We start from the raw sequence: 21,094 nt of genomic DNA, 5'->3' as shown, positions 1-21,094 counted from the left end.
ACTGTTAATATCTGCTTACTTTCTCTTTTAACATGTTCTATCTACACTTCTGTTAAAATGTAATAATCACTTATTCTCCTGTTGTTTGATACTTTACATTAGTTTTGGATGATACAACAAATTTAGGTATCGATCCGATACCAAGTCGTTACAGGATCATACATTGGTCATATTCAAAGTCCTCATGTGTCCAGGGACATATTTCCTGAGTTTATAAACATAATATAAATTTAAAAAAAAACGAAAATAGATTTTGTGATACTAAAAAATATCGATGTAATCATAGTAGTATCGATTAGATATGTACTTGGTATCATTACAGTGGATGTTAGATGTAGATCCACCCATGGCATTTGTTTACATTCATGATCGGCATCATTTGCGGTGACGCGGGTGAGATACGGTATGTAATGAAACATGTTTAGCTATTGCAGGGATGATACTTGTAAGAAACTCACTTCATTTGTCGCCATAGAGACCAGGATTAGTGATTTAGAAGTAGCTCAAACATTGCAGACTGGACTTTAGCCGCTAGCTAGCTAGCCATGTCTTAAAGCACCTCTTCTTGAAGGCGTTTCAGTGTTATAACTTTCCCTTTATCGTTATTTTTTTTAGGCCAAAATGCGTCCGTTCTCCCTTTTCTGTCCACACCAGTGGTTCTTAACATTGTTGGAGGTACCGAACCCCAGTTTCATATGCGCATTCATCGAACACTTCTTTAGTGAAAAATAAAATGTTGTTTTTTTTCAAATTCAAGACAAAGTTATATGTTTTTAGTAACACTTTAGTATGGGGAACATATTCTAAGTAACAAAGACTTAATTTAGAGTTATTTGGTTAGGGTTAGAGGGTTAGGGTTATAATGAGGCCATGCCAAATAAGGCATTAATAAGTACTTGATAATGACTAGTTAAGAGCATATACCGTATTTCCTTGTATTGCCGCCGGGTATATAGTATGCGTCGGCCTAGAATTACCGCCGGGTCAAACTCGTTTCGCAAAATATTATTTTTATTAGCGCATGTCTAGAATTTCCGCCGGGTCAAACTCGTCACGTCACGAGTGACACTTCACCTGTCATCATATTCAAAATGGAGGACGCTGATTTCAATAATTTCAAATTGCATAAAGGGAAGATTAAGAGCTATTCAGTAGGATTTAAGGTCCAAGCTATTGAATATGCTAAAAAGAACAGTAAGCAACTATGTTTTATTAATATACCGTAGCTGCGTGTGTCAAATATGAGTCATTAAATGACTCTCGCCTCCTGGTGGTAGAGGGCGCTAGTGATCCTTCTTGCGACTACTCGGCTGCAGAAGAAGTGACAACAAGCAGCAACAGTTAGCAGCGATCGTTTATTTTTTCCTCTCGTTTTCACTTTTACCATGGAGGATTACATATCTAAAATGAAACAGTTTTCTAAACTGGACTTTCAATCGAAGCAGGAGGTAATAATTAAAGGAATATCTCCATCGAGACAGAGAGACTTTTAAAACTGAAGAAAGATAAGGAAGACTTCTATAAACAAGTTATCGATGCTTTTGTTCAGAAGGAACTGCGCATGGACTTCATTTATAAGTAAAGGTAAGACCATAATAATGTTTTTTTTATTAAATGTGCTTTTCATGATGGTATCCTTATATCACACTCAAATTTATAAGCGCAGGCCTAAATTTACCGCATGCCTTTGGTAAGCGCCGGAGTGAGAAGAGGTTTTAAATTAATTACCGCCCCGGCAGCAATTCAAGGAAATTCGGTATGCTACTAATTTGCATGTTAATAAGCAACTAATTAATGGTGAATATGTTCCCCATACTAAAGTGTTACCATGTTTTTAATACTGGTGCACAAAATGAACCGTGCATGAACATCACCTTGTTCAAAGAACAAAACCAACACAGTGCATAAACTCACAACACACCTGCAAATCAGTGTGACTTCTGCTGTTGCCGTATCCTTAATACGCCGATAGGGAGAAGTTTTTATTTACACGATGAGTCGTGTGTGTCTTGACCTCCGCCGAACCCCTGAGGCCGACTGACCGAACCCCTAGGGTTCGATCAAACCCAGGTTAAGAACCACTGGTCTACACACTGTGTCTGCTTGTAAGTACTCAGTGATTGTGCGCAGCCGAACATGCTCCTCTGCTCGTAAACCAGCAGTGACACGACTTGACGATGACTAGGGGCTAGGCGACCGGTACTTTTTAGAGGCGGTATAGTACCGAATATGATTCATTAGTATCGCGGTACTATACTAATACGGGTATACCGTACAACCCTACTACATTACATATATACTGAGCAGCATGTATATAAAACGACAATGGAAGTTTTTGGGAGTTTTTTAGAGAGCTTTACAGGTGGAATAGAATGACTCCCTTTTAGTTAGAGCAGGGGTGTCAAACTCAAATACAGAGTGGGCCAAAATTTAAAACTGAACAAAGCCGCGGGCCAAGGTTGAACAAATTAACCTTTTTAATAGGGACCCAAACAAGTTTTGCATTAAATATTGAACAAGCAAGGCTTATATAACTTTATAGTGACATGCAAAATCCAGTTTCAAATAATAATAATAATAATTGAAAATATCAATGGCATATCAAATACAATTTGAATAAAATTTGAATGCCTCTTTTCTATTTGCAGCCTTCTGAGGTAAATATCAACATTAACTTTTTCCACAGGCTAATAAATTTGAAAATAAAATAATGAATAAACCAACCATTCAGGATTTTAAACGGCTCAGTTTGCAACACACTGATCTAATCTGATGTACCCAAACCAGATACCTGGCATCTTTTCTTGGATGCTAGTTCACTAATGCTCAGGCTTTGAGCTGAGGCATCCCTCATTATCGAACGAAGGTGTTCATCAGTCATTATATCTCGTATTCCACAGTCTTGGGGGCGTGCCTTACAGGCACTGCTTTTAACGTCCCCTACGAGCTGACGTCACGTCCACTTTTCATCCCTTCTAACAACATGCTCGCCCAGTCACAAGATATGAGCGGCTTCTGTGCGCACACACACGTAAATGCAAAGCATACTTCATCAACAGCGATACAGTTTACACTGAGAGTGGCCGTATAAGCAACTTTAACATTGTTAGAAATATACGCCACACTGTGAATCAACACCAAACAAGAATGACAAACACATTTTGGGAGAACATCCGCACAGTAACACAACATAAACACAACAGAACAAATACCCAGAACCCTTTGCAGCACTAACTCTTCCGGGACGCTACAATATACACCCCCGCTAAACCCCCCCCCCCCCCCCCACACACACACACACACACCTTGTAGCGTCCCGGAAGAGTTAGAGAATGTATCATTTTCACTTTGGCTGTGTTGATCCATTGTCACATCATGCACAGAGTGTCCATTGCGCTTGTTTGTGGTAAACTTGGACTGGCTCACTTGACTTACAGCATTTTTTGTAATGATTTTGTTTCTTGCAGTTGTGACATTGTTGTCCAAACTCTGGACACTTTCCCCTTTTTGCTGTGTGACTCCCTTTACAATTGTTACACTTTGTGATAGTCTGGGCAATTTTCTGGAATTTGCCTTTAGATTGCTTGTATTGTGTGGGTTTAATCTCATCAACATTGGTAGCTTGTGTAGCCAATGTCTTCACATTTTCCTCTGTCATTTCGTGTATACGGCAGATTGAGATTGCCTTGGCAAGAGTCAATTCACTGTCCCTCAGTAATGTCTTTCTCAGAGAGTCGTTTGTGATGCCACACGCAATTTTGTCACATACAGTATGTGTTCGCCAGTTAGATCTCCAAATTGACATGTTTTAGCTTTAATCTTCAAATCACTGATGAATAAATCCATGCTCTCCCCATGCTTTTGAATTCTCGAATGGAACTTGTGCTTTTCCAATTTTTTTGTTCGTTTGCGGATTGCACATTTCTCTGAGCCTCTGCCGCGTACACAAACGAGCGCTCCCTCTCGATCGCTTCGGGACCAGCAAGGTTTAGTAGGATGTATGTCGCGGGTTTGTCCGAGTGAGCAGCAGCAATGAAAATATCATATTCTTGCTCAAAAATGCGCCAGTTCTCCGTGACATTGTCGTTGAAGACGACTGGGTCGGGACGACGAAACCCCTCTGCCATTTGGGATTGGCGTGTCCACCGCACGGCAGGAAAAAAAAATCTCCGGCGGCAAATTTTAGTACAAAAAGTACTCACAGGCGAGAACTTTGTCCACTACTCTGACACCATGTTGTTGTTTGTGGTTACCCGTAGGAAGAACCATGCCGAGCTGCATGAAGAACTTGGCTTTAATTAATACTTCAGGAGGACAGCAATTGTACATACGCACTGCATGAGAGAGTGGTAACAACTGATTCCCTATTGAGCACATCCAGGTGGTGTATTCGAAAACTACAACAACAAAACAGTAATTCTACCAAATGATCTACAGGTGTCCTATCGCATTGTGTTGTGCATTACAAATCCAAAAGCGATTCAGCTGCTGATGCAAAACGGCTAATGCCAGTAGCATGCCGTCGCAAGACGATCTGTTACTACGCTAGAAAAAGAGTTCCTCAGTGTTCACTCTTACTTTACTAAAACAATGTCGCTACAGCTTGGTTATTATACCGGTTACCGAATGTAAATTAAATATTGTTGGCGGTTTTTGGATGCATTTTTAAAGTGATTTCGAAGCGAATGGACTGCTCCCACTGGCTGCACTGACAGCCACCAAGAACGAGCCGTTTTTTAAAACTTAGATTGCAAAAAAATAAAACTTTTGTCTTTTTGTCTCTAATAAGGATTGTGAACAATGGGCTAATTTCGCTAAAAAAGTGCATTTCCCCTTTAAGTACAAAGTAATATTTGAAACAATAAAAGTTAAGCCAATCACTGAAGCATAAGATCCACAAAATCTGCAAAATAGTAGCATTTTTTTTAGCTGTATTTATTTTATTGAATTTTTCTAATCTAAGGATTTCAGTGTGTGTGTATAAGTACTTTTTGAGCACATTCAACAATATTGGGCTTATAATAAAGGTACTAATTTTGGTCACACAAACCGTGAAGTAAAATTTTCATATTGTTACATCTGTAACGCTAACACTTGGCCATCACTCCAGCAGCACTGAGAGCGGACTCAGCCAAACTGCTTCTAGATAATGTTGCAATTTTCAATCCCAACAAAGCTATTGACTCAGAAATGGAATTATAAAGTTGTGGCTTGTGCAGCCCTTCGAGACACTCGTGATTTAGGGCTATATAAGTAAACTTTGATTGATTGATTGAAAAAAGCAAGATATAACAAGTGGACAGCAGTTATCACAAACAATTAATTACCTGCTCAGTGGCCTTGTGGTTAGAGTGTCCGCCCTGAGACTGGAAGGTCGTGAGTTCAAACTCCGGCCGAGTCATACCAAAGACTATAAAAATGGGACCCATTGCCTCCCTGCTTGGCACTCAGCCTTAATGGTTGGAATTGGGGGTTGAATCACCAAATGATTCTTGAGCGCGGCCACCGCTGCTGCTCAATACTCCTCTCACCTCCCAGGGGGTGAACATGAGGATGGGTCAAATGCAGAAGATAATTTCACCACACCTAGTGTGTGTGTGACTATCGTTAGGACTTCAACTTTAACTTTATTCTTAAATCTTCCAATAAAAAATAGATTTTATTTTTAAAAACAATTACTATTTATTAACACTCTCAAAAGTACCAGAAATTGGTATCGTTGAATACCGTATCGGTTCAAATGTGAACGGTACCCATCCTTAATTGGAAGTTATGCAATCGTTGCTTACTCTGTCTGTCTGTTAGGTAGCAAAATACCTCAAAAAGATGTTGGCGGATTTTCATTAAACTTTCAGAAAATGTCAGAAATTAGATAAAGAACAAACTATTAGATTTTGGGCCTGATTCGGATAATGTCTATTATGTTACTTTACATTTACACGTGTGTGTGTGTGTGTGTGTGTGTGTGTGTGTGTGTGTGTGTGTGTGTGTGTGTGTGTGTGTGTGAGAGATCTCGGTGCCCAACTTTTTCACTAAATATAAACGCTGAATTAATAATCTTACTCTTGATTTTAATCGTATTGAATAATTATATCTAACCTACTTACTAGGTTTTATCAAGGCTTAGGTCGAACTGATTACAAAAATAAAGACTAATCAAATCTACTGCAAAAGAAGGGACTCAAAAACTGATGAAAAAATATGTGCTTTTTAAATAAACGATAGAATTAAAGGGCAAATGAAAATACAGCTTCAGCACTTCAGTCATCATTTTTGCGTTGAAAGGGGAACTGCATTTCTTTTTGGAATTTCTCTTACAATCATTATGAAAGACATGATGACAGATTTTTTAAATGCATAAACGTAAATAAAAGTCATTGGGAGCTCCACTATTCCGCTCATAACATTCTATTAATAAGCAAAAAAATACCAACAATACTCCATTTACATGTTGTGACTTGAATATTAACTAATTATCAGTGATATTGTTATTATAAGCGCTAACGCAGACAAACAATTTATAGCGGTGTCATAATCACTTCTGTGTTTCCCTGAGAGACGTCTGAGTAGGTAATGTCATGTCATGTTGGGACACTTTGACAGCCAATTTAGAACCTGGTACTGGCGAGAACGACACGAAAAGTGCTTGTCCCAAAAATCCATTTGTCGTCATGCCTTTCATAATGATTGTGAACCATCGGCCAAAAAAAAAAAAAAAGTGCAGTTCCCTTTTAAGAGACTTCCCTCTGACTTCAGCTCCAGACTTGTTCTATTTGTTTGCCATTACTGCCGTAAGTAGTAGATGAGTGTATTAGAACTCACTACTGCTGAAGCCCGTACAGACCACAGCTAAAAACAGATATCTTTTGGAGGCCCTCTAAAATCTAGGGTCCATGGTTAAAAAACACTGCTCTAGACCCTGCAGAGACAAAGACAAAGGAGAGGAGGGCTGCAACTACTTTGATAGTCGACAAGTCATTGATTATTTTAATGATTAGTCAATTCATCTGATTATTGAGCATATTCAGTGGCTCTAATTTAGCCATCGGCTTTTGAGTACAGCTTGAGATATTTTTAGTCATGTGCTAATAACAAATATGACTAATTTATTCAGAAATATTTATTCATACTGTGACTGTGCTGGTCATTAGTCCGTTGCAAAAATAATATTCTACTAAACTTTTGTCCATGTTAAAGCAAGGACTGGCAATGAACCAAATAAAACCAATCATCAAAATGTATATAAAAAAAGAACAATAAAAACAAGCAAAACAACACCAAATCTATTTAACTTCCACCAAAAAAATGTATTTCGTGATAATGATGTGTTTAGAAAGATGCACACAGGTAAATACTGTATACAAAGGTAAAGTCTAAAGTCTATTTTTCCCACAACTCTGTCGCTCTGTTTTTAGCTAGCTAGCTAACAAGCTAACTATCGTACTAAGGAGAGTCGGTACTTATTTTTCTAATCAGCCTGACCTAAGCTTAAGGTTTGTGTTAAATAAATAATCATCTTTGTGATTAATAAATAGTTTCTTAGCATTTGACAAGTTGGGAACTGTAAGTAAGTTCGATAAAATTATTGAATGTGATTAAAATCCACAGTAAGATGACTAATTCAGTGTCAAAATTTGAGTGCGCCTCGGGTCAAAAATGTTAGGAACTCCTGTACTGATGAACGTTGCTGTCATAGGTGTACAGTAAGTAAATACTTAAGTAACAAAAGGTGTTTTCCATTACCAATTGTCTTTTTCACTGTTAGCTGTAATGCTATCTATATACTCTGTGTTCATCTCGAATTGGTAAGCAAGTGAACTAACATTTGACCATTTGAAGCTCTCTCCTAAACAAGTTGGTTGTTGTGGTGTAGAAATGATAGAGTTGAGACTTGAGAATTCAAAAGGAAGAAAGGAGTCCGGGGTCCGGGTGCTAAACGCTCTTGCAGCTCACTTGGCGCATGAAGTACTTACTCAAACATTTGTCTCGAACGCCATAGATGACAGGATTGATGGCACGAGGTAGTATCTGTACGATGATGTAGCAAGCGAAGACAGAGTCAATGTGGTTCTTGGGGGACAAGGTCTTTATAGAGGTTTTGACCATCGGCGCGGCATACGTGGTCATGCACAGGAGAACCTGGACGCTGTGTAGCAGGATGGTCATCCGGGCCTTCTTGCCGTCCTTGCTGGCCTTTTGGGCAGTGCAGAGAATCATAAAGTATGTGTAAAAGAGGACAAACCAGACCAGGATCAGGTACACGGCGTAGATGCTGTCCCGCTTCAGGGCTATTAGAGGATTAGGGAAGGCATTTTCTCGCGAACAGAACATTCTGGAAGAGAAGAAGTCGAGCGGCTCGGTGGCTAAGGTGATGAAGAGGTCAGGCAGAACCGAGATCAAGCTGTTGGTCCAGATCAGAAGGATAATGATGAGAGTTCTGTTGACAGTGCAGAGGCGGGCATGCTGCAGTGGCAGGCACACGGCGATGTAGCACTCGACCGCCATGCACGCCAGATTGAGAGGAGCATTCTGAGTGGTGAAGACGGCCAGCAGGATCAAAGTTGCACAAACGGCCGTGTTGATTGTGTAGACGATGTAGCTGACAAAGAAGAGCACCAGGGTCAAGTTCACTTGGATCACGTTGTTCAGCACCAGGTGGAAAAAGAGGATGTAGCGAGGGTTGGTGTAGAACATCTGACCACAAAGGAGAACTGTGTCACAGTTTGTTGTATGTTCTTTTCAAAGTTCCTGACCAAGTCTTGCCATGTCTCACCGTGTCCCACCATGTCTTACCTGGTGCTTGCAGAAGGTGTGCATGAGGCTGATGTTGATGTAGTTGATGAGCAGGCCGAGGACCAGCACTAGAACATTTTTGATGACCACGTTGAAAAACGGGTCTCGGTACCCCACAACCACGGTCAAATTGTACGACTGCGCCTTCATGTTGAAGCAGAGCGAACACTAGTGATGACAAGACCGTGGTGTGTAATTAATGTCAGAGTATCCTTGTTGGACTTTGGAGTAGCAAACCTAACCCAATGATGTTCTGGTCTTCCTTACAGTGCAGCAAAACCACAAGACCTTGACTCAGAAAGAACATGGTACTGATAGGAATTAAAGTGACAAAAAATAATTGCCTTCTAGAGTAAACACAATTGAAGTCATCATATTTTTTTTACTGACCACTCACTCAGGCCCTTCACAACCGGGTAGGCAAACTAGGCAGGTGCCTGCAGCCCCCGGCTGAGATGGGGTCCCCTGACAACGACTAGTCATTTATTTAAATTTGACAGTAACAACAATTTGTGATTCTATTACTGGAAAATTCTGTGATAATATCAGAATAATGTCAAAACACTGTTGGACTCCCCCTTAAGATGCCCCTCCTAGCAGCCACAAGTCTCATATGCACAATGACACTGAGAAACAACAATTAATTAATGGTAATGACACTATAGCAGAGTGTCAATGGCACTGTCGGAATCCCCTTCAAGGGGGCACTACAGCAGCCACCATAGTCTTGGAAGAGTGTGCACGGCCACTCGTCGTGACGTAATTTAAACTTTTGCTGACTGTATGTCAATATACTGTTAAAAAATGAAACAAATTCACCTTTCAGGAAGCCAGAAGTGGAAGTGGAAAAGAACAAGACGGTAAAAGACCGGTAAGACTTTTACTCTGTGCGTCTGTGTGGCTACTTTGAAACTACTGCATGCACGCCAACTAGGAGATTTGTTGGCCCCAGGTACGCACTTTGCCTCGGGCCCCCAAATACCTTGAAACGGACCTGTGTATACTTCTTCATATTAAACGTGACTTAAATTGTTGTGGCAAAATTAATATTTTAGTAATATATTGCCGAACAACAATTTTAGTCTAAGTGCTTCTTATGTGCCTTATGTTATGTTGCTTCTCCTTAACTGCCTGGGCTAGTTTTATGTTTAAAAGATAAGACAAGTTTATATCTGTGGAGTGAAATTACTGCCAAAACTCCAAAAAAACACAAAAATGTTTTTACTCACCCCCAACGTTTCCCTAGAAAAAAAACCCCTTAATACTTCAATTTAAAACACGATTTGCAAGTATAACAAAACAATTAATCTGCAAGTAAAAAACAATTCACAAGTATAAAAACTATTTTGTTCAAGTTAAAACTTTTGGCAAAATGGGGGAACCTTACACGTTGAGTTTGTTTCCCCTCTCTTTTATTTGCCATTTTACTCCCCACCCTGCTTCTTTTTCTTTATTTTTGGCAGACAGCACCATGCACAATTAACAGTAGCTATGGCCGGCCTTATGTTGACTTGGCACAGGGGTGTCAAACTAATTTTAGATTGGGGGCCACATGGAGAAAAATCTACTACCAAGTGGGCCGGATAACTTAAAAATTAAGACAACTTCAGATTGTTTTCTTTGTTTAAAAATAGAACAAGCACATTCTGAAAATGTACAAATCCCAAGCCCAAGACCGAGACCGATATAAAGATCTGGAAGTTTTCTTTTTCTCTCTCTCTTTTCTTTTCTGTTAGCAGCATATAATTGCTTCTCTGTAACCTGGTGTTATTTGAGATCTGGGTTGTAGCATGTATTCAGAATCAGATTTTTCAGGAGAGAATTTTCAGTTGGCTCCAGACTACAAAGGCATAATGAGTCCCCACACGGTGCACAATGAGGCACAGGATGTGTGCTTTGCGTCACACATCTATTCGCGACGCAATGATTACGGGCAACCTACGGTATGGTCTGCCCCTTGGTTTTTTTGGCCGCGATTTTTATTCATTTTCTGTACGTTTTTGGGTTTATAGAAAAATACTTTTTTCCTCTCAAATTTCTTTCTTAATTTTTGCTTGATGACAGTGATCACTAATTAATAATATGATAGTCTTTTGGTCAAAGGTTACTCTCCAAATGGGTTTTGTGTGTGACTGATGCTGTATTGCTGCCTTTTCCAAGGTGTGACTAAACCATTCCTGTTTTTGCTAATATCACAATCCACTAGTTTGTCTTTTGCTCATCATCCTTCCTCCTTCCCAAAAACGAGCCACTTCACCCCAAATCCTCCTTCTCTCTCTTCAATTCCCAATGTGGCTTTAAAGATCTGGAAGTTTTCTTTGTCTCGCTCTCTCTTTTTTTTTCTGCTAGCAGCGTAGACTTGCTTCTTCGTAACCTGATGTTTGTTGAGATCTCAAATAAATACTTAAAAAAAACAAGCTTAGTTTTCTCTGGACATTTCTTTATTGAATGGGAAACATTACAAAACACACAGTGGGTCTTGAACCTGTGTCCTTAAAGCAACACAATTTCCACCTCTATACATATTTGGTCTGTAGTATGTACTTTGAATCATATTTTTCTCGGGAGGGAATTTTTGGTTGGGTACAGAAACATAACAATTCCCCACACGGTGCACATTGAGGGACAGGAAGCGTGTTTTGCATCACACGTCTATTCGGGGTGCAACGGTACAGGTAACCTACAGTACGATACAGTACCTTGGTTTTTTGGTCGTGATTTCGGTTCATTTTCTGTACGTTTTTAGTATTTAAAGAGAAAAAACTTTTTTTTCCTCTCAAAACTCTCTTTATTTTGCTTGTCAGCAAAAACTGCAGAGTTTTCTTAAAAGTTAAGTTACTAAACTACACTTCCAAATGGTAAGTTGCCTTTTATTCCTTGACAATTGTATACACCAGAGATTCTTATCAGTAATTACAGGACACACTATCGCTCCTTAACAGTAGCAACCCAAATTGAAACATTTTTTTAACTTAATTAGGTTATATCTAATGAAAATAAAGTGTAATTTGAAGTAATAGTAAAATAGGGTTGCAAAGAATAATCAATTAAATCGATTATTTTGTTAGAAAAAAGGTATCAAAAGTGAAAAAGACAGGCCTTTTAGGGGAATATTTGCACATTGTCAGAAGGTGCCAACATTTCACAATAGCACTGTATTAATGATGCAGCACATTAAAAGAAAGTGTCCTGCATATTTAATTGCAGGAACAAGGTCAAAGTCTATTTTGGCAGAAAACACCATCTTATATGTTTGACTTACATATGAGGACATGTTGGCATCTACAGTTTGTATGTTGATGCTAACCAGTTGTCTGTCCAAATAATAAACACCCCTCCTCCATTTTATACTTGTTCAAATGTGTATGTGTTAAATTGTTAAATACATTATGGAATATGTATATATTATGGTTATATTATAATGTATTTTCTTTTTTTTCTTTTTTTCAACAAATACTGTCAAGTGTCAAATAGAATAAAAAACATTGTTTCTTAATTATCATACATAATGAGGAAGCCTTTTTGTTTAGTTTTTAACTGAGGCCGTATTCAATTACACAATTATTTAAACAAATTAATCGATAGATTCCACGATTACCAAAATAATCGATAACTGCAGCCTCACTTAAAACCGTAAGTGGTGTTACACGCCTTTTACTACGCTAGCTTGTGAGTCACACAGCAAACATGCACGAGGCAAAAGGCATCAAGTCCATCAAAAGCAAGCACAGTAAAATTGAAAAAGACAAACAAAGAAAATACTAAATAGTTACTGCAATATAAATGTGTATGTCCTACATTTACAATTAGTAGCAAGTGTGTCACAACACAGCAGAGGCAGCAGGTCTCAATGTCAGTCAAGAAGAGAAGAGAAGAACATCAGTGCTCCATCTTAATACCATCTAGAGCAGAGGTCTCCAACATCCAAAATATTTGCTTCAACTTTGAGTATAACTGATCAATTTCGAAATAATGCTCCTATTTAACCACAACACAAAATCACCGTTTGAGTGGAGATCTGCTTGGTAAATCAAGTACAATTGAAATGTTACCAGTCATACTAATACAACACAAATAGCTCACCTCTCCTTGGTTTCTGTTTAAGTGGCTCTCCTATGATGGAAGTTGGAGACCCCGGCTCGAAGGAGACTAAATGTCTAGTGAAGACGATAAAAAAGTGAAGGCGTCCAACTCACCTGAGTATCGCTCTCCTCTTATGACGTCCATCAGCTGAGAGGCCACCTTTTATGCTGCATCTGTGCACGTGTGTGTGCGTCACATGATTGCATCCATGTAGGGAGTTAAATAGGTGAACTTTGAAAAGTGAGCTTCACCTACTTAACAAAATACATTAAATGATTGATAATTATTATTACTATTACTGAACATCATATTTTTGATTGAGTACATACCTTGCTTTTAAGGTCACAGTTCGCTTTATTAAATGTAAAACTGCTTAACTTTTGTGTGAACAGCTTTAATGATTAAAAGGGTAAACCGCTTGCAGGTAATTTTTCAATAAAAAACATTCTCGAGGAAGAAAAATTAAATATAGAAACATCTCAATGGTAATGGATGCTGGCGGTCATTTTAAAACATTTTGTGCACTTAGGACTCTAAAAGCATTCCAATGCATGTGAAGATACATGCTACGTGTTATGAGTGACAAAGCAAATGAGTGAAAATCTAATTTTAATGATCTAAAAAAATAAGTTGTGGGTCAAAAATGGCTTTGGACAAGCCTTGTTTACAGTGTTTCTTTTTAGGAAAGTGCAAAAGTAATTGTTTGAACATGATGAATTATAAAAGAAAATATCAGTAAATGAATGTACCTTACCGGCTGAAGTGCGGCATTGATAGTTTAGAACTCGTAGACCCATTCGTCATCTCGACTGAACGCACACAGCTTTCGTATTATCCACTTTGTCTTTTTACGCATTTCACTGCGAAGGCCAAGTATTCCCAATCATAGACTTTAACAACATAAGAGTGTTCTCGAGCTCTGACTTCTCCTTGACGCAAGCTCTGTTGAATCTTTTCGCTGGATTGTGTTAGATGTGGTTAATAAAAAGATGTGCTTTGAAGGCTGTAGTCTCATTGTCCACAAACATGATATTGTAGGATTGCAAGCTTGTCACCTCATTCATTGATTTGTTGTTCATTATTCCTTCGCAGTAGTAGTGTGTGAATGTGTGCATGTTTTTATATGTTGTGTGTTGTTTGCTGTGTGATGTTGCCTCATTTATTTGATACTAAGTTTATTTTAGTGTGGTACTGGTTGTTGTTTTCACTAGTAAAAATATATTTCATATAAATAAATTGAAGTTGCTGTGCTTTCAACGCTGTCTTGGACTCCGTTTACACTGCAGGCCAAAGTGGCTCAAATCAGATTTGTTTTAGATCTAATTTTTTCCAGCTGACTGTTTACACTGCAAGTAAAATGGGATTTTTACCAGATTCCAGTGTAAACGCGCACAGGCCCCAATGTGGCCCCAAAGGGGCCTCAAAGTCATTTGCATGCGCACTTCGATAAAGTGAAAGCAAAGGAAGTTGACCGGGAGGAAGTCTCTACTGCTACAAAATAAAATAAAAGTCGCAACATCTTAAAATATAATGTTTTTTTACCTGAAAATAAATGAAAGTAGTATAATGGATCTATATAGTGAAATATTTGTCTCCGTTAAGGAGAAGCCTTGGCAGAAGACTCCTGTCCTGCACTGTTTTTTCTTCCACTTTTGGCCACACTACCTGGTTATGTGTAGATTATAAATACATATAATGTTACACTCTTAATTTACCTTTGCCTGGAAGTTCTGTAACACTTGACGTTACTTAGTGCGCCTGTCTGTCAGTTAGCATAATAACTCAAAGAGTTGTTGGCGTATTTTCATTAAACTCTCGGGAAATGTCAATAATGAGGTATGGAACAAATTATTACATTTTGGGCCTGATTCAGATAATGTCTATTATGTTACTTTACATTTACGCTTCTGTGTGTGTGGGTGTGTGTGGTAGCGACCCCACCTCCACCCACAGAGACAAAGACAGTGGATGACTGACAAGAGGCTTGTTTTTTTTCATTCTGCTCTAGATAGCTCAAAAGTTATGGGCGGATTTCATCCAATTTCAGGTAATGTCCGAAACTGGATGAAAAACAAGTGATTAGGTCTGTGCTCTCGGAGTGCTTTTAAAATGACTAATATTATGATACCAAGACGGCGCCGCGGATGGCCGCCACGGTACTGAGCTCTCTGGTAGTTGTTGCCTTTTTCTTAGTTTTTTGCGATGGACAAAGATCGCACAGTCTATTAAGTCAAATTCCTTGTGTGTTACACATACTTGATCAATAAATCAAAATTTTGATTCTAATTCTGATGATTATTCATATTATTATTATTTGATTCCTCTTTTCCATTATCAAAGGAGGTGTTAGAGCAGCCAAAGAGCAGAGCTAGACCTACAGTACAGGCCAAAAGTTTGGACATACCTTCTCCTCATTCAATGCGTTTTCTTAATTTTCATGACTATTTACATTGTAGATTGTCACTGAAGGCATCAAAACTATGAATGAACACATGTGGAGTTATGTACTTAACAAAAAAAGGTGAAATAACTGAAAATATGTTTTATATTCTAGTTTCTTCAAAAAAGCCACCTTTTGCTCTAATTACCACTTTGCACACTCTTGGCATTCTCTCGTTGAGCTTCAAGCACACCTGTGAAGTGAAAACCATTTCAGGTGAGTACCTCTTGAAGTTCATCGAGAGTGTGCAAAGCAGTAGTCAGAGCAAAGGGTGGCTATTTTGAAGAAAATAGAATATAAAACATGTTTTCAGTTATTTCACCTTTTTTTATAAAGTACATAACTCCACATGTGTTCCTTCATAGTTGTGATGTCTTCAGTGACAAACTACAATGTACATAGTCATGAAAATGAAGAAAACGCATTTAATTAGGTGTGTCCAAACTTTTGGCCTGTACTGTATGCTATATCACCAACAAGCAGCAGCCCTTGGATCAGGAAACTCAAAGTAGCCCTAGCTCAAATAAGCAAAGCTCTTGGAAAAGTTGAAAGTAGTTGAGAGTCGAACCAGAACATTTGCCCCAGCTAGATGAGCAAGACTCAGCTACACTCTACGGCCCTGTTTACACTAAGGTTATCCAGGGTAAATCACACCTAACCTTATCCGTGTCCACACACAACAATGCCACCGTTTAAGACCCCCGCCACCTCCGTCCGCCGGCGCAACGCGACCTAGTACACTTGCGTGGAGAAAAAAAAAAGCGTCCATCTGCTCTCCAGTAGATAACTTTACTTCACGTGAAGTCATTTAAAATAGCTATATTGTAGATACTTTGCTGTGCATTTTACATTTGTTTGCTGTGTTTTGTGTGCAAGTTTTTGAATTAAAAGGTATCTCCTTTGAACAATATCCAGTGTTGTGGTATTTCAATTAACTAGAATCCAGTGTGCTGTGGGGCCCTATTGTAGTGAATCACACCTGAGCACCTCCTGATACCCTAGCACCTCCAAAACCCTCAAATCTAGACTCCAAACGTACCAGAACAAGCTAGTCAGATTACTTCTAGACCTCCACCCCAGATCCCACCTCACTCCTACCCTCTTCTCCAAAGTGGGCTGGCTCAGGGTGGAGGAGAAGTAAAACAACTTGCACTGATCCTAGTCTATAAAATCCGCTACACCTCCCTGATACCGAAGTACATGTCAAACTACTTCCTTAACGTAAATGACCGCCATAACCACAACACCAGGGGGAGCTCCACTAACCACGTTAAACCCAGATTCCGATCTAACAAAGGTCTTAACTCATTCTCTTTCTATGCCACATCAATGCGGAATGCACTCCCAACAGGTGTAAAAGAAAGGGCATCTCTATCCTCCTTCAAAACCGCACTAAAAGAACACCTCCAGGCAACTTCAACCCTAAACTAATACCCTCCCTTCCTCATCATACCTCCTCGGATTGTAAATAATCAAATGTAAACAATCAAATGTAGTCACTATTTCTTATAGTTTCTGATCTCTCTCTCTCTGTCCAATACTTGCTGTACATATGTACCAAGTCAGACCTGCACTGTTCCGATGTCAATTTCTCTGGTGATGCAATTGTTGATGACTGAAGTGTTGATACCAACCAAACTTAACCCCCCCACACCCCCCACCTCCATATCCCACACCCCGGATTGTAAATAATATAAATAATTCTATTTATATACTGTGATGATTATCTTGTGTGATGACTGTATTATGAAAATAGCATATATCTGTATCATGAACCCCGACTTAAACAAGTTGAAAAACTTATTCGGGTGTTACCATTTAGTGGTCAGTTGTACGGAATATGTACTTCACTGTGCAATCTACTAATAAAAGTTCCAATCAATCAATCAAAAGACATCATAAATTAATCAAATCTTTAATCGACATGAGAAAGTACACATTGCGATAAAGAACATTTTACAACAATTAATAGAGACAGAAAATACCCAAAGTATTGTTATTCTTTCGTGAGATATGGCGTCAGGGGATAAGCTGGGTCACCCAAAATAAAAACAGGGAGCGGATCTTCATCTTCCAGCAGTTGTTTGGGACATGAGGAAATGGTTCCATCTTTTAGCTGCCCGCTAATGGCGAAGTTAGCGAAGATGCGGGCATCATGCACACTGCCTGGCCATTCACTGTCACATTCATAAAGCAATATTTGTAGTTACACACTACCTATCACGATCACATCCACGGGAGGAAGGGACAAAGTTTTTCGGTAAATAGACTCACAACTGACCCGGACATTTGAAAGTTCTCTTGCCGTCTGAGAAGTGTTGTATCCGAAATAGCTGCAATCGTCCGTTGCCTTCTCTTAAGGTATTGATTTGTGATTTCCAAAAGCCCCTGTACATGTAGAAGAAGGAGAAACACCGCATGTCTGGATGATCCACCTCCATCTTTTTTATGAAGCTGCCTGTGGCGCGTTCTTTCTGATGCCATTTCCTGTGTGGGCGTGGTCTTTCTGGCGTCAGTCTTCTCCGAACTCACTTTGTAAACGATTAATGAGTCCATACAAAGCTAAGTGCCGGAGATTCAAGAATTACACGGCTGACTTACCCGTGTTAAATTTGTCTGAGGACGGGGGACCTTAAACGATGGTTTAGTGTGGCTGAAACGGGGCTTAGGCTAAATAATTATTCGTTTAAGGGGTTAAACGACTTAGTGTAGACATGGCCTTAGTAAACATTTGGAGTTGTTCCTGTCCAGTTCTTCTAATCTACTGTATCCCCCTCCAATTATGATTTGATTAGATTTTTATTAAGGATCCCCATTAACAGTAGCTGGTTGCCTCAACAAACCACAAGTCTTCCTGGGCTCCACAATTCAATACAATTACAAGTAAAAGCATATAATTATAACTACACAATACTGAAAAAAATAAATAAATAAAGGCATCAATAAGAAAACAAGCAAACAATTTACAGTCGCAGAATAATAATTACCATATAAATATAACTACACAATATAAAACCAAACAAATCATCAACGAGCAAACTAATTTAAAGACTCAGATAAAATATTACTTTCTTTTTAAAAACCTGTTTACTTTCAATGCTGGTGAGAATTTGAGGCATGTTATTCCAGAAACATTCTTCCTGGGACGCCCTGGTATTATGATTATGTATAGTGCTACTGTGAACTATTTGGGCCATGAGAAAAGCAGGAGTTTTGCTACCGGTTACTGATTTGAACAATATAAGAGTATTAGCTGACAACCTGTTCTGCACTGATAGCCAGGAAAGAGAAGCATGCATTTGGTTCACATTGGTTCTTAGTGAACAACCAAGAACCAGCCTTGCTGCCCTATTCTGGACAATCTGGAGCTTACTGATCTCACCACTTGCAGCAGACGCCCAGACTGTAGAACAATAGTCAAGATGACACAAGACTAAACTCTTAACAATCTGACAAAGAAGAGGTGGATCAACAAAAGCAGCACATTTCCTGGAAATACCAACAGCCCTTCCCATCTTTGTAACTATATCACTGATATGTTTTGACCAGGATAGAGTGCAGTCCAGCATCACTCCAAGGAGCTTGGCACTTCTGACCTGTTGAACTGTTGAAATACCTAGCCTCAGATCCAACTTTGGTCACAAGATAACCCTTGCCTCGTCCCCATTATAATACTTTTTGTTTTTGAGATGTTAAGGACTGTACTGTCCAGTCATGCACAGCTTTTAGTTCCTCACTCAATACTACATTAAGTACACTGCATGATGGTGCAGCATGATATAAGGTTGCATCATCAGCATAAAGAACCAATCTTGCACGCCCGGTAGCCCAAGGTAAATCATTGGTGAATATAGAAAAAAGTAAAGGTCCTAGGCAACTTCCCTGTGGAACACCACAATCCAAACTTCTGCTATTAGACAAGCTGCCTTTAAGATACACCTGTTGTGATCTTGAAGACAAATAACTCTGTATCCACATTAAAGCGGAAGTATTAAAACAATAACATTTAAGTTTCTCAACTAAAAGAGAGTGGTCAATCACGTCAAATGCAGCACAAAAATCTAACAGCACAGCTTCAACCAACATAGAATTATCTATAGCATTAAGCCAATCGTCCGTCATTTGTATAAGAGCAGTGGACGTAGAGTGGCCCGTTCTATATGCATGTTGAGAATCAGTTGCTAGCCCATTTGATTGAAAGTAAGCTTGAATTTGTGCATACACACATTTCTCCAGTATTTTACATAACCCAGGTAGGATGCTTATTGGTCTAGAATTGCCCTCATTGAAAGCCAATTTGGTATCCTTATGTAGAGGAGTAACCTTAGACACCTTCCATATCTTTGGACACAGGCCCACTTGTAAACATTTATTAAAACTATGACAAACAGGCACTGATATGATACCAGCAGTCATTTTCAGTAATTTACTATCCAGGTTGTCTACACCAGCTACTTTGTTGTCCGAAAGAGAGTGTAGTAACCTGTCAACCTCACTGACTTCAACCTGATGAAAATTGAATTCACAGTCCTTATTATCCATTATAATATTCCTAATGAGGTCAGCTGATTTGTTGTTATTGGATACATGCATACCATGCCTTAATTGAGATACCTTGTCAACATAATAGTTATTAAAATGATTTGCAATGTCACATGGCTTAGTGAGTACCAACCCATTTGATTCCACAAAAGGTGTACAGACATTGTTCTTTCTACCCATGATTTCATTCAAAACATTCCATAAGTTTTTGCTATCATATCTCACATCATGTACCCTCTGTTTGTAATATTCCCTTTTTTCAGTTTGTTTAACTTTGTGACCTGGTTTCTTAAGGAACAGTACTTATGCCTGTCATCAATTAAACCTGAGTTGACGAAGGCTTTTTTAGCCATGTCTCTTTCTGTTATTAAACTTCTAAGTCCATTATCAACCCATGGGGCAGACTTAGTTTTGACTTAAAACTTTTTCAAAGGGGCATGCTTGTCCACAACACTTATGTACATTAACATAAATAAGTCCAGTGCAGCCTCAGGGTCTTCCTCACTGCACACCTCGTTCCAATTTAAACAGGATATATCATCAATAAAACATTCTTCATCAAATCTCTTATAAGACCTTGTAAAAATAAATTTCGCTTTAGGTTTAGGAACCCTTGTCTTTCTAGTGACAGCTATTATATTGTGGTCAGTAAAACCTACAGGAAGCGAGACTGCTTTGGAGCATTGGTTTGGAACATTTGTATAAATATGGTCAATGCATGTAGCTAAAATAATACCATCACTATTACTACCTATTCTCAAATGATGGGCCTTACTTTGCGCACTGGGAACACAAACAGGTCTTCCTCCAAGTCTTGCCATAAAGTTGGAAGAAGTCGATTGTAAAAAAATATATAATGCAAAGATGATGAATGGATTCATTCATTCAATGCTGAGGTGAACGAGACGCGTCCATATACTTTTGTCCATGCAGTACGTACAGTAGATGTTGAAGTCAAAGTTTGGTGAAGACTTTTCTCCTTCGGGCTGACATGTTTGTTTGTGAGGAGAATCAAGTTCATCTCAAGGACTCTAATAAGTCCCACAGATGTCCTTGTTGGCACTAGGGGTCGCATGATGAGCACGACCTTTAGTGCTTCATAGGGACTAGGGACAAACCCGCTCACTTTGTGTCTCCTCTGCGGTTTAGTGAAATGTCAGCCGGTCCCTCAAGAGGACCATCTACTCCCTGGAAGACAAAGCACTTAGGTCATTAGTGGGCTCGCTGAGGAAGAAC

The 21,094-nt window shown here is 39.0% G+C and overlaps 2 protein-coding genes across 2 annotated transcripts in view; one reads left to right on the top strand and one right to left on the bottom strand.

Moving 5' to 3' along the window:
- Window positions 1–21,094, top strand: part of rbpjl (recombination signal binding protein for immunoglobulin kappa J region-like) — an 87,064-nt gene that overhangs the window by 20,647 nt on the left and 45,323 nt on the right. The gene's annotated exons all lie outside the window — the stretch shown is intronic.
- The window catches only part of LOC133578115 (odorant receptor 131-2-like), a 17,628-nt gene continuing 4,466 nt past the window's right edge, over window positions 7,933–21,094 (bottom strand). The window contains exons 2-3 of the mRNA XM_061932293.1: window positions 8,794–8,961; window positions 7,933–8,694 (exon numbers count right to left, since the gene is read on the bottom strand). Coding sequence (XP_061788277.1) covers window positions 7,933–8,694; window positions 8,794–8,961 — 930 coding nt within the window. The remainder of the gene's footprint in view (window positions 8,695–8,793; window positions 8,962–21,094) is intronic.

This window comes from Nerophis lumbriciformis, linkage group LG38, assembly GCF_033978685.3.
Source record: "Nerophis lumbriciformis linkage group LG38, RoL_Nlum_v2.1, whole genome shotgun sequence".
Lineage (NCBI taxonomy): Eukaryota > Metazoa > Chordata > Actinopteri > Syngnathiformes > Syngnathidae > Nerophis > Nerophis lumbriciformis.
This window is presented reverse-complemented; position numbering and strand designations above follow the sequence as displayed.